This window comes from Sminthopsis crassicaudata, chromosome 3 (genome assembly GCF_048593235.1).
Source record: "Sminthopsis crassicaudata isolate SCR6 chromosome 3, ASM4859323v1, whole genome shotgun sequence".
Classification (NCBI taxonomy): Eukaryota; Metazoa; Chordata; class Mammalia; order Dasyuromorphia; family Dasyuridae; genus Sminthopsis; species Sminthopsis crassicaudata.
Window position 1 is genome coordinate 394375011 of NC_133619.1, and position 15164 is coordinate 394390174.

General features: G+C 33.6%; 2 protein-coding genes across 2 annotated transcripts in view; one reads left to right on the plus strand and one right to left on the minus strand.

Moving 5' to 3' along the window:
- The window catches only part of LOC141562237 (uncharacterized), a 46955-nt gene that overhangs the window by 10011 nt on the left and 21780 nt on the right, over positions 1-15164 (plus strand). Inside the window, exons 5-7 of the mRNA XM_074302220.1 lie at positions 8812-8855; positions 11971-12108; positions 13317-13375. Coding sequence (XP_074158321.1) covers positions 8812-8855; positions 11971-12108; positions 13317-13375 — 241 coding nt within the window. The remainder of the gene's footprint in view (positions 1-8811; positions 8856-11970; positions 12109-13316; positions 13376-15164) is intronic.
- Positions 7538-15164, minus strand: part of LOC141562175 (uncharacterized) — a 77416-nt gene continuing 69789 nt past the window's right edge. Inside the window, exon 7 of the mRNA XM_074302186.1 lies at positions 7538-7909. The gene's annotated coding sequence lies outside the window, so the exon portion shown is untranslated. The remainder of the gene's footprint in view (positions 7910-15164) is intronic.

Genomic DNA, 15164 nt, shown 5'->3' on the forward strand with positions numbered 1-15164 from the left:
TTTCAAGTTTAGTGTTTGACTGGGTTTTTTTTAATTTGGTCTTTTCCTAGCTTTTTAAGTTGCAAGCCCAATTCATTGATTTTCTCTTTCTCTATTTTATTCAAATAAGCCTCTAAAAATATAAAAATTCCCCTTATTACTGCTTTAGTTGCATTCCTCAAGTTTTGGTATGATGTCTCATCATTGTCATTAGCTTGAGTGAAATTATTAATTATGTCTATAATTTGCTTTTTCACCCATTCTTTAAGATGAGATTATTTAGTTTCCAATTTTTTTTGTGTGTATTTACCCCTAACTTTTTGTTGGATGTATTTTTTTTATTGCAGCATGATCTGAAAAGAAAGCATTTACAATTTCTGCCTTCCTACCATTGCTTTTATTTTTTTTTCTTTTTTCTTTTTTTTTTTTTTTTTAGATTTTTATTTTATTTTATAATTATAACATTTTTTTTGATAGTACATATGCATGGGTAATTTTTTACAACATTATCCCTTGCACTTACTTCTATTCAGATTTTTTCCCTTCCTCCCCCAACCCCCTCCACCAGATGGCAAGCAGTCTTATATATGTTAAATATATTTCAGTATATTCTAGATACATACAATATATGTTTGTAGAACCGAATTTTTTGTTGCACAGGAAGAATTGGATTCAGAAGGTAAAAATAACAGTTTACATTCATTTCCCAGTGTTACTTTTCTGGATGTAGCTGGTTCTGTCCATCATTAATCAATTGGAATTGGATTAGCTCTTCTCTATGTTGAAGAAATCCACTTCCATGAGCATACATCCTCGTACAGTATCATTGTTGAAGTGTATAATGATCTTCTGGTTCTGCTCGTTTCACTCAGCATCAGTTGATGTAAGTCTCTCCAAGCCTCTCTGTATTTCTCCTGTTGGCCATTTCTTATAGAACAATAATATTCCATAACATTCATATACCATAGTTTACCCAACCATTCTCCAATTGATGGACATCCATTCATAGTCCAGCTTCTAGCCACTATGAAAAGGGCTGCCACAAACATTTTGGCAAATACAGGTCCCTTTCCCTTCTTTAGTAGTTCCTTGGGGTATAAGCCCAGTAGTAGTATGGCTGGGTCAAAGGGTATGCACATTTTGATAACTTTTTGGGCATAATTCCAGATTGCTCTCCAGAATGGTTGGATTCTTTCACAACTCAACCAACAATGCATCAGTGTCCCAGTTTTCCCACAGCCCCTCCAACATTCATCGTTTTTTGTTCCTGTCAACTTAGCCAATCTGACAGGTGTGTAATGATATCTCAGAGTTGTCTTAATTTGCATTTCTCTCATCAACAGTGATTTGGAACACTCTTTCATATGAGTGGAAATAGTTTTAATTTCATCATCTGAAAATTATCTGTTCATATCCTTTGACCATTTATCAATTGGAGAATGGCTTGATTTCTTATAAATTAAAGTCAATTCTCTGTATATTTTGGAGATGAGGCCTTTATCAGAACCTTTAACTGTAAAAATGTTTTTCCCAATTTGTTACTTCCCTTCTAATCTTGTTTGCATTAGTTTTGTTTGTGCAGAAACTTTTTAATTTGGTGTAATCAAAATGTTCTATTTTGTGATCAATAATGGTCTCTAGTTCTCCCTTGGACACAAACTCCTTCCTCCTCCACAAGTCTGAGAGGTAAACCATCCCATGTTCCTCCAATTTATTTATGATTTCTTTCTTTATGCCTAAATCTTGGACCCATTTTTTATCTAATCTTAGTATGTGGTATTAAATGTGGGTCCATGCCTAGTTTCTGCCATACTAATTTCCAGTTTTCCCAGCAGTTTTTGTCAAATAATGAATTCTTATCCCAAAATTTGGGATCTTTGGGTTTGTCAAACACTAGATTGCTATTTTTATTTACTATCTTGCCCTGTGAACCTAACCTATGCCACTGATCAACTAGTCTATTTCTTAGCCAATACAAAATAGTTCTGTTGACTGTTGCTTTATAATATAGTTCTAGATCAGGTACAGCTAGACCACCTTCACTTAATTTTTTTTTTTCATTACTTCCCTTGAGATTCTCGACCTTTTGTTGTTCCATATCAATTCTGTTGTTATTTTTTCTTGGTTATTTAAATAGTTTCTTGGGAGTCTGATTGGTATAGCACTAAATAAATAGATTAGTTTAGGGAGTATTGTCATCTTAATTATATTCACTCGGCCTATCCAAGAGCACTGAATGTCTTTCCAATTATTTAAATCTGACTTTATTTTTGTGGCAAGTGTTTTGTAATTTTGCTCATATAATTCCTGACTCTCCTTTGGTAGATATATTCCCAAATATTTTATACTATTGACCGTTATTTTTAATGGAATTTCTCTTTGTATCTCTTGCTGTTGGATTGTGTTGGTAATGTATAAAAATCCTGAGGATTTATGTGGATTTATTTTGTATCCTGCGACTTTGCTAAAATTCTGAATTATTTCTAATAGCTTTTTAGCAGAGTCTTTGGGGTTCTCTAAGTATACCATCATGTCATCTGCGAAAAGTGACAATTTGATTTCTTCATTTCCTACTCTAATTCCTTGAATCTCTTTCTCGGCTCTTATTGCCGAAGCTAGAGTTTCTAGTACTATATTGAATAGTAATGGTGATAGTGGGCAACCTTGTTTCACTCCTGATCTTACAGGGAAAGGTTCTAGTTTATCACCATTACATATGATGTTTACTGAAGTTTTTAAATATATGCTCCTTATTATTTTAAGGAATAGTCCATTTATTCTTATACTCTCAAGCGTTTTTAGTAAGAATGGATGTTGGATTTTATCAAATGCTTTTTCTGCATCTATTGAGATGATCATATGGTTTTTATTAATTTGATTATTAATATGGTCAATTATACTAATAGTTTTCCTAATATTAAACCAGCCCTGCATTCCTGGTATAAATCCCACTTGGTCATAGTGTATTATCCTGGGGATGATTTTCTGAAGTCTATTTGCTAATATCTTATTTAAGATTTTAGCATCAATATTCATTAAGGAAATTGGTCTATAGTTTTCTTTCTCAGTTTTCAATCTACCTGGTTTAGGTATCAGTACCATGTCTGGGTCATAGAAGGAATTTGGCAGGACCCCTTAAATCCCTATTTTTTCAAATAGTTTACATAGCATTGGAGTTAATTGTTCTTTAAATGTTTGGTAGAATTCACCTGTAAATCCATCTGGTCCTGGGGACTTTTTCTTAGGAAGTTGGTTAATAGCTTGGTCTATTTCTTTTTCTGAGATGGGACTATTTAGACTACTTGCTTACTTCTTCTGTTATTCTGGGCAAGCTACATTTTTGAAGATATTCTTCCATTTCATTTAAGTTATCAAATTTATCGGCATAAAGTTGAGCAAAGTAGCTCCTAACTATTGTTCTAATTTCCTCTTCATTAGTGGTGAGTTCACCCTTTTCATTTTCAAGACTATCAATTTGCTTTTTCTCTTTCCTTTTTTTAATCAGTTTACTAAGGGTTTGTCTATTTTGTTGTTTTTTTCATAAAACTCTTAGTTTTATTAATTAATTCAATAGTTTTTTTTTTTTTTTTTTACTTTCAATTTTATTAATCTCACCTTTCATTTTTTGAATTTCAAGTTTTGTGTTTGTCTGGGGGTTTTTAATTTGTTCCTTTTCTAGCAATTTTAGTTGTAAGCCCAATTTGTTGGCCCTCTCTTTCTCTATTTTATGCAAGTAGGCCTGTAGAGATATAAAACTTCCCCTTATTACCGCTTTGGCTGTATCCCACAATTTTGGTATGATGTCTCATTATTGTCATTTTCTTGGTTGAAGTTATTAATTATGTCTATGATTTGCTGTTTTACCCAATCATTCTTTAGTATAAGATTATTTAGTTTCCAATTATTTTTTGGTCTATTTTCCCCTGGCTTTTTATTAAAGGTTATTTTGATTGCATTATGGTCTGAAAAGGATGCATTTACTATTTCTACCTTACTGCATTTGATTTTGAGGTTTTTATGCCCTAGTATATGATCAATTTTTTTATAGGTTCCATGAACTGCTGAGAAGAAAGTATATTCCTTTCTGTCTCCATTTAGCTTTCACCAAAAATCTATCATATCAAACTTTTCTAGTATTCTATTTACCTCTTTGACTTCTTTCTTATTTATTTTGTGGTTTGATTTATGTAATTCTGAGAGTGCAAGGTTGCGATCTCCCACTATTATAGTTTTGCTATCTATTTCCTCTTGCAGCTCTCTTAATTTCTCTTTTAAGAATTTATATGCTGCACCACTTGGTGCATATGTTTAATAGTGATACTGCTTCATTATTGATGCTGCCCTTTAGCAGGATATAATGCCCTTCCTTATCTCTTTTAATTAGATCAATTTTTGTTTTTGCTTGATCTGAGATGAGGATGGCTACTCCTGCTTTTTTGGTTTTGCCTGAAGCATAATAGATTCTGCTCCACCCTTTTACTTTTAGTTTGAATGTCTCATCCTGTTTCAGGTGTGTTTCCTGTAAACAACATATAGTAGGATTCTGACTTTTAATCCAGTCTGCTAACTGCTTCCTCTTTATGAGGCAGTTTGCCCCATTCACATTTATGGTTAGAAGGACTAATTCTATATTGCTTGCCATCCTATTAACCCCTGCTTATGCTTTTCCCCTTTCCTTCCCTTTTACCCTCCTATCCAGTATTAAACTGGTGAACACCACTTGCTTTTCACAGCCCTCCCTTTTTAGGATCCCTCCCCCACCTTAAAGATCCTCCCCTTATTTTATCCCTTTTCCTCGAAATTACTGTATTCCCTTCCCCTTAGCTTACTCCTTCCCTTTCACTTTTCAATGAAGTGGAAGAAGTTTCACCATAAATCGAATATGTCTATTGATACACGCTATGTTCATCTCCCTCCTTTCTTTCTCTCAGATATAATAGGTTACCTTTGACTCTTCATGAGATGTAGTACCACCACTTTACACTTTTTTATGATATAATCTCCTTTCCACCTCTAGTTTCTAAGACAAATTGTACATATGTTCTTTACATATTTTTTTGACAGAAGTATAGTTCTCAAGATTTCTTTTTAGCTTTTTAGAAATCTCTTTGAGTTCTGTATTTGAAGATCAAACCTATTATGTAGGTCTGGTTTTTTCATCAAAAATAGATGGAATTCATTTATTTCGTTAAATGTCCATCTTCTTCCCTGGAAAACGATGCTCGTTCTTGCTGGGTAAGTTATTCTTGGCTGCATACCAAGTTCCTTAGCCTTTCGGAATATCATGTTCCAGGCCCTGCGTTCTTTTAATGTGGACGCTGCTAGATCCTGGGTTAGCCTTATTGTGGATCCTCCATATCTGAATTGCTTTTTTCTAGCAGATTCCAATATCTTTTCCTTTGTCTGATGGTTCTTGAACTTGTTGCTTTTATTTTTGGAGGGAAGGGTTTTGCTATGTTAGGAGACGGGAGGAGTTTATAAAGTTTATTGAAGTAGTCTGTTTTAATAAACTTATTATTGCCAAATGTATATTCAAACCACTGAGCTCACAACTGTCTCACATAACTATCTCACAACAGTTTCTTGTAATAAAAAGATACATGTAGCTATGCACGCATATATTCAGAGATGCTTGATAAAGAGGGCAGCAATAGTAGCCAACATCATTGCATGTGACAGAACATTCTATGTTTGTAGCCTACAACTTTTCTACCCCATAGAAAGAACAACATTTCATTTCTTGTTGTCTAGGCTGAAGTTCAGCTTTTTTTCCAATATGATTACCATGAGAATGACAAGCTTGCAGTATTCAATAGCCTCCTTATTCTTAGTATCTCATTCCTCAACACTTGATCAAAATGTAGCCAAGCTGCTCTACAAATGTACGGCCTAAACATTTTCTTTGTCTACTTCTTAATGTGTGGTTTAACAATATTATAAAAGTGAGCTCCTTGAGGGTAGCTGACTGTTTTTGCCTCCTTTCTTTGTATCCATCAAGTTCAGCACAGTGAATGACACAGGTGATATATGGTCAAGAGAGGCTTCTTAACTCTCTAGACATATCACCTTTTCTTCATGTTCTGCACTCTGTTCAACCTAGTTCTGATGAATAGGCCTGTGTTTATTTAACAAAAGGAAAACTGGACTGCATGTTTGGAACTTTTTTTCTTGCCTTTGATGTTTTTTGAAACAGAGGTGCCAAAGAGTGGGATCCATGATTCAAAGGGTAGGGTTTTTTGAATGACCTTTATTACATAAAGCCAAATGCTGAGTGTTAAGTTCTTTCAGTAGCATATAAACAACCTATCTTCCCCTAACCACTTCTGTATTACATGATATTTGCTTCCATTGTACATATTTGATTATTCTTTCCATATTAAAGGGTAGCCAAGAGAGATTATCATGCTGAATTGGGTATGAGGTGTTTCTAAACCTACCTTGTTCCTCAATGTTTTGAATGATTTTTGCAAGTTTTCCTCAGACAAGACAACAAGACATCTTTCCCACACTCATTTGTGTTCTTTGGTTCCATTTATAATGGTTTTCTGGGGCCATTTCTTTCTTAGGTTTTGATTATAAATGAAAAGGGACGTACAGGGCTCAGATAAACAACAAAGAGTGTTGATGAGAATTTTTATAAAGTAGTTTGGCATATAATAATGCCATCACTTTTTGTTTCCTATTTTTCCTTACAATTCCCCCCCTGAAAATCCGTAGTAGTCTTTTAATTGTTGAATCTTAGGGCTCTTTGTCAGTCTTTGTAGTTTGTCTCTCCTCAACCATCTCTGACATAGGAGAGTTAATTCCCCTTCCACATACAGATTCCTTTCTCTGCCGTGTTTCACAAAACTCTTCTCTCTAGCTGTCCTTCCTACTCAGTCATATACCTCTAATTGCTCTATGTTCTATTACCTTCCATTGCCCATTCAATCAGATTGATTATCTTCTGACTCACATAAACTTTTCTCTCTACACTACCTTTTTCTGGATCCTCATCAGCACTCTTTGGGGGAATGATTATCTCTCTACAGAAGACTCACAAATCTTTAGATCCAGGCAGACCCTGCTTCTTGAGATTTTGAGCCAATCAATTAAGCAACAGGCATCTCGGACTCCACATAGCCAAATCTCTTCCCTCAAAACTTGAAACTCCCTTCAATTTTGCTACTTCAATTGAGGATACTGTCTTCTCATTCTGCCCCTAGACTCATCTCTTACCCTTCACTCCTCACTCACTTAGATCTTTTATATGATTCAATTACCAGTTTGGTAACATATTTGCTAATGAATTTATTCTTGCTGTCACAGAATAGTACTTACCCTGATTCCCAATCCTGTTACTTCCTGCTTGTTAAATATTGTTTTTTTGTAAAAGTAAATGAACTTATTAATGACTTATCTTTAATATATATATATATATATATATATATATATATATATATATATATATATATATATATACACACACCACAATTTCTTCTGGTTTCTCAAACCCTTGCATAATCTCACCGACCCATTTTGATTAAAAACATTTTAATGCAATATAAGAGAAGAGTGTCAAAACCATCAATATATTGAAAACAGTTGGAAAACATAGGCAACAGAATACCTTCTACATCTTACCTCTGCAAAGTGGTGAGGGGAGGGAGAGAGTCTCTTTTTCCATCTCCTATTCAGGGCCTTGTTGCTGTTACAAATTTGCAAAAATTATCTTCAATGTCATGGAGAGTAAATAAAAATTCTTTCAGATGTGTCAATAGAAATTATTTTCTCAGTTTGTTAGTCTGGATTGTTGCCTGAATCCTTTTGAATATATGAGTCGCTTCCATTACATTGTTTGCTCAAGGTCCATGTCACACTTTCAGATGTTCTGCCTTGAAAGGGGTGTTCAAGATATAAATTATCTATTTCTAAAAAAAATATTTTTCTGCTGGGGGAATAAGACATCAGAGCATTAGTTCCGAGTGTTCTCAGCTTATTGATTTAAGAAATTTTAACTTGAATATTTTTTAGAAATTTATTTTACTTCTGTCTTCTACAGCTTTTTTTTGTTTGTTTTGTTTTGTTTTGTTTTGTTTTGTTTTGTTTTGTTTTGTTTTGTTTTGTTATTCTGAGAAGAAGCCAGAAGAAGCTTTAGAAATAGAAACTTCTACTCAGGAGAAGGAAAATATGGAAAATTTATTTTTTGATGATCTGGAAAATTTAACTGGTGATGCTTCAAGTCTGGTATCTCTCTGTGTACCCAAGGACATTCATGAAGCGCCCCCCCCCCCAGTGGGTTTAAGAAAACCTTAAAAAACTGTGGTAATATACTAATCAAATTATAAAAGTGAAAAGAAAATTGGGGCTGCCATCTTTTAAATGGGAATGAACCAACTAGAATTTAGGCTGCAAAGACTAATAAAGGGAGACTATGTTTAAATGGCCTTTTTTGCAATATTCTTGCATCACTTCAAAAGCTTGGAAATACCTGAAAAAACCTGGAAAGTTGACACTGGCTGACAAAATTTTACATGTATCTCAAACTGTAATGATATCATGAATTGAAATCAGTATATATAAGGAAAATTCTAGAGACATCTTAGTGAATCAATGTGAGCTCTACACATTAGAAAGTAAATAAAATCATAGGCAATAATTTAGTAAACACTAACAATAGGACAAATATTAAAGGGGTCACAAGAGAAAAGTAAGTTGTTAATAATATATTGAGTCCATCTGATTCACTCAACTCTTATCAGTGAAAGAACTGGGATTCAATTCCCGATTCTTGATAACCAAGTAAGTACTCTTCTCACTTAAAAGACATACTCTTCTGGTTTTGTTTTTCAGAGCACATTAATATAGGGGCAATGGAGGAGGAGAGAAACAATACCGTAAGTTTGTCCAATTACTGCAATTTTTTCTCATTGGAATTCTTTAAGGATTTGTTTAGGCTGCCTTCCATGGACTCTCCTAAAAACTCTGGATTACAGTGAGGAGAATTCAGAAGAGATCTCAAAACAATTTCTGTAGCATGGGGCTTGCTGGGAAGTTCTGTGAGAATTTTACAACTTAAACAAAGTTAAACTGCCACAGATACAATAGGACTCCCACGTTCTTAGGAATTTAGAATTAAGGAAGAAATTCATTTTCAGCACTGATGGGATGTAAGTGTGTGCGAGTGGTACTAGTAATCATATATTATTCACTATTTTTCCAAAAGGACATTTTCTTCCTTCCTTCCTTCCTTCCTTCCTTCCTTCCTTCCTTCCTTCCTTCCTTCCTTCCTTCCTTCCTTCCTTCCTCTTTCTCTTTCTTTCTTTCTTTCTTTCTTTCTTTCTTTCTTTCTTTCTTTCTTTCTTTCTTTCTTTCTTTCTTTCTTTCTTTCTTTCTTTCTTTCTTTCTTTCTTTTTCTTTCTTTCTTCCTTTCTTCCTTTCTTCCTTTCTTCCTTTCTTCCTTTCTTTCTTTCATTTGTTTAGGCCATTGGGATTTAGTGACTTGCCCAGGATCACACAGTTTGGATGTGTTAATTATTTGAGGTCATATTTGAACTCAGGTCCTCCTGGTATTCTATCCACTGCGCCACCTAGCTGTCTCCAAAAAGGACTATTTCTTACTCTTCTTACCTTCAACACTTCTAAACACCAGAAAACAATGTGACTTCCACATATCAATTATTTGGATAGGCAGTAATTTACAAAGTTGAATGCAAATATATTATAAGTTCCAGTCTCAAGACATAAAACCTAGCCTTTCATCATTGAGTCAGTTCCTTGTAACGCAAAAATGTGTGTGTGTGTGTGTGTGTGTGTGCGCGCATGTATGAGTGTGTGTGTATATACACATATGAAAAGTACGGGCTACCTTCAGGGTTAGCCAGAATCAGATTAAATTAAAGTTCTTGGTTTTTAGGGGCAGAAGTAAAGGAGGCAGCAGAGCAAAATCCTGGATACTGGAGTCCAGAGTCACCAGCCTCTCTACTCCTTTTCCTGCAGCCATGTGCCTCTGACTCCCTTTTTCTGCCCTCCAATCTTTGCCTAGGTTTATCTTAACACCAAACATTCAGCAAGCACCAACTGTGAGAAGAGCCATTTATCCAAACATATGCTAATAATTGTCTCACATGGAATAGGTAATTAGACTAAACTGCTCAGTTGCCTGATTCTAGCATACCTTTTTGGAATTTCAGCCCTCTACATATATATATACATATATACATATATATGAAAAAAAAAATATATATATATGTGTGTGTGTGTTTGTGTGTATGTATATATTTATATATGTATATATGCACACACTCATATATATATTTATAGTATATATGTGTATACCTAAACATCTACACATATATGTGCACAAACATATTCAAATATATAAAGCCATATATTCTTCATCAATAAATAGTTCAACATCTGACAGAAAATAAAAACTTTTGTATCTGTTGATCGCAGTGTGTCTACTGGGTAGAGGAACCATGTTTAATTTTCTGTTTAATAGGCTAAAGCTATGGCTTTCAACACAATTAAGAGACTGTCAATCTTACATTTTGTTTTCATTTCCATGAGTTTTGTATTAGTGAATATACTCCTTATTTTGTATTTTGCATCACTTCAACAAAGTTTACTTAGGCTGGTCTGAAATCTTTGATTGTGTCACTGCTGAGAGAAGGAAGGTGTAATTTTCAAATAAACAGTGATGACTTCTGTCTTAAATTTAAAGACTTTCTCTCAGTTCTTGTTTGATCTCTCTGGAGAATGGGCTTTCCTCTCTCAATACTTATGTCATTGAGCTTCTTTTGTGTGTTTTGATCTGATTCTCTTTTTCTAGAATATACATTCAGACCATGGCTCCACTCATGGCTGTGTCCTGCAAGGCACTGTTGCCTTTGCCTCTTTAATTTCACATTCTGTAACATCTTGCTCTACTAGTAAGATTGTGTGTTCTCCACTATTGTTCCCCATGTAATTGGCCATTTCTACATCTTCTTTCTTGTTGAGGAAAAAATTCAAGTCTGTAGATCCAAGTACACCTTTTGCAGAAATATGAAGTATCTTCACATGCATCTCATTTACTACACCATCAAAATTACCTTTTCCAACCCATATCAGTTATCGAATCTTGTCACTTCTACCTCTTCCATATCTCTATTTATTCCTTTCTCTATTCGCACAGCAGCATTACTTATTCTGGTTTTTGCTCCTATCATCTCTTGTTGGCACTCCTGAAATCCCCACCCCTTTTTTATTTTTCAATAGCGAAAGCAAAAATTTTACTTGAGAGCTTTTGATTTTGAAGATCATTATAATTTCTTCTGTTTTTCTTCTTCACAGTGATCTTTCATACACTTTATAAGGAAAAATAACAATAAAAGAGATAGTAGAGAGAAAAACTCATGATCCCAAACACATTCAATGCATTTAAAATATGAAAAAAAGTATGAAATTACAGACAATATTGAAACTCTCATATCTGCCAACATGGGAGGGGAGAAAGTTTCTTTTGGTGATGCTTGCTCTTTAAAGTTTGCAAAATGATCTCCACTGAGATGCAGAGATTAAAGAAAAATTGGCACAGATGTGTCAATAGGATTTCCCTTATGGGTTTGCTAATTTTGACTGTTGGACATTGGCTCTTCTGTTTCTTTTACATGGTTTACTCCCTGTAACATTGGTTGACTGTGTGCTTTTGAACATGATGTTGTCCTTCTTATTTGGACTAAACTCTTAAGAATTACTTCCAAGGCCTGTTCTGGCACTTTAACTGGTTCTGACATGGAAGAGTTACTGATAAAAATGTCTAATATCTCCTTCAGAAATCTTTCCAGAGGTAGGGGAGCCAGAGGAAACCCTTTCCAGTGATATAAGTTCATAGTAGTCTCATTTTATTGATTTCCTTAAGTTGGCTGGAATTCTCATTACAATGTCCTTTTAGTTCTCTTTGATTTGATAAAGTTCTCTTTATTGTTTATAAGGTTCTCTTTACTTTGATAAGCTTTTCTTTATTAGGAAAATAAGAAAGATGCAAGCCCTGGCAGGCCATTGGGTTTTAAAGGAAATTGTAGAAAATATTGGCAGCGTTTTCTAAAGAGGCTGGGTATCGACCACCACTACCCAAAAAGTTCAAAAATTGCCACAAAAGAAGAGGTAAGTGAATTACACATAAAGAGGAATACCACCAGCAAATTAAGACATCAAAAAATATTTTATTGATCAGACTGATGGATAGGGGAATATTTTAGAACCAAAGACAGAGAGCACTAGACAGAGAACATTACAAAATAAAAAGTAGATTATTTTGAATATATACAATGAAAAAGTTTTGACAGATAAAAGCAATTAACAACGAAAATTAGAAGGAAAGCAGAAAACTTGGGGAAATTTTATTTTGCAATAAGTGTCTCTGATAAAGGTCTCATTTCTTAAATAAGTAGAGACTGAGTCAAATTTTTCAAAATATACATGTCATCTTCAATTGATAAACAGTGAAAGTATATGAACAGGCAATGTTCAGACAAATCAAAGTTATTTATCATCATGAGAACTATTTCAAATCATTAATGATCAAAGAAATGCTAATTAAAACAACTCTCAGACACTCCTTTCACACCTCTGAGAGTGGCTAAGATGTCCCAAAAATGTTTTAGATATTGGAGGGGAAGTGGAAAAGTGGGATACTACTGTACTGTGGTAAATTGAATCAACCCTTCAGAGAGTAATGTGGAACCATAACTAAAAAGCTATCAAACTGCATCCTCTTTCATTCAGCACTATTAAGTCTAATCTCCTAAAAAAATAGGAAAAAGTGTTCTCTTTGTACAATTATATTTATAACTAGGTCTAGATGCCTTTCAAATGGAGAACAGCCAAAGAAGCCATGATGCATATTTATAATGAATATTATGATATTGTGCCCTAAGAAATGTGAAGCAGGTTAATTTTAATAAAATATGGAAAGACGTGAATTGATATATAATGAAGTGAACAAAAACCAGAAAGATGTAGTAAAAAAAAGTAACATAATATAGTTGGATTAATAACTGTGAATGATAATACTCAAACAAATCAAATCAATCCAAAACAACTAATGACGATGCTATCTTGCAGAGAAAAGACTAATCTTGATTGAATACTGACTGAGTCACTTTCTTTTGTTCTTTTATTTTTTCTTTTATTTGAGCCTTCTTGTCTAAAATGACTAATATGGAAATGTTTTACATCACTGCACAAAAATCATTTGTTTGCTTACTGATTGCAAACTTGGCAGAAGGGAAGGGGAAGAAATGAGGAAATGATAGGATTTAGAACTCAAAACATTAAAGAAAAATCATTATAAAAATGTTTCTTTCCCACAGAGAGATTTTGATGAAGAAATCCGCCACATTGTAGTGGCACCAGCACCTTGCAGTTCCAGGTAAACTAATGTACTATTAGTGGGGTTTCAGAATGGTAGACTCACATTTCAAATCGCCAAGGCAGTATCTTAGTGAAATTATAGAAATAAGTCTACCCCATATCTGTTTTTGTCTTCATTTATTGGGAAATAACAAATGGAATATATGTACAAGCAGGTCAAAGGAAGAGATTATATTTATATTCAAAGAAAAATTTTCAAGGTATTCTTATGTTGATGCCTGAAATGCCTGACAATTTGAGACTAGCTGAAGAAATTCTAGATTACCAATCAAAAATAATAAAACCAAGAATTAACATTGGTATAAGAAAATAAGAAAATTCTGGACACCTCTCTGAATTAATGGGAACACAACAATGAAAACCAAAAGAAAAGCACCTACCCTCATTTAGTAATCACCAATAAGGAAAAGAAAACATTTTGAATGACAGGAGAAATAAAAAAGTGATGAATGCAAAAACATTAAAGGAGACACACAAAAGAATAACTGATAAAAAAAAACCTGTCCATATTATTTTCATTTCAATGAATATAATGCAGAGTATCTTAATACACATTATTGATTTCGTTTTCCAGAGAAGTTCTATGCAAAATTAAAGAGGAAAACAATAGTCTTAGAACAAAGTAAATCATGGGATAAAATCAAAGGCACAAATCCCAAGGTGGCAGAATTGAATTCAAGGATACATTTATAATTTGGAACACATAAATCTTTATTCAACACCTATTTGTGTGCCCTCTCTGGAAGACTTTCTCATAGTGAGAAAAGAGATGACAAAGTCATAAAACAAAGAGATGACAAAGTCATAAAACAAAGGGGATGGAAGACACTTTAAATGGGAATTCTAAAACACAAAAATCTTTTATGATAAAAGGCAATGCTATTCCCTATTTTAAAGTAGGGGGAAAAATTTAAAATCATTTTAAAATTATTGTTTTATAGTGGAAGTAATACTATAGTCACTGTTCCCAAAAATATGATTACTTAAACAAATCATCTTTACTAGTTTCAACAATATATATAAAAACAAACAAACAAAAAAGCCTAGCGAAATTCATCACTGAAGATATTAGAGGGGAAAATTATTGAACTATTACATATTTATAACTTGGCCATTCTCAAATTTGTTTCCACACCCTCACCACTGAGCCAACTCCCTTTAATTCAAAGATACATTAAATAGTTTCCAATTCTACAAGACTCAGATTCTGTCTTCTGAAAAGGTCCTTTGGTAGTGAGTCTTCCTTCTCCATACTCAAAGCGTGACTAATATTTTCCTCTGAGATTGTTTTGCACTTAGGTATCTTTTGCATATAGTTCTGGAGTTATTGCTTTCTAATTCAATGGGTACTCTTTGAAGAGTAATCTACTATATTTTCTCAGTTCATTCTATGTTCAAAGTTAAGCAAAGTTGCTTAGACAAAATTAATTCTTGTTGACTATCTCAATATAATATCACTATATCAGTCTCCCAGGATTTGTTCAGTCAAGTTCTGATCTAATGCATCTACATTGTTAGCTAAAGTTTTCTTTTACAACTCTTCTTTTGCAACTTTTCTCTTGCTCTTGATATATCTGCACCCTATGTACCCAATACTGGGTTCAAAAATTCAAGTGGCATGATCATTTTCATAATCTCTTTTTCCAAAATTATAAAAGTTTTTAAATAAATATTAGACCTTTCTCTATATCCCTTTTTAAATATTATCCCGATTATCTATATTTATACATATCGTCTGAAGGAAATGAAAACCACATGGTTTAATTGCCATTTCCCTTCTTATTCAT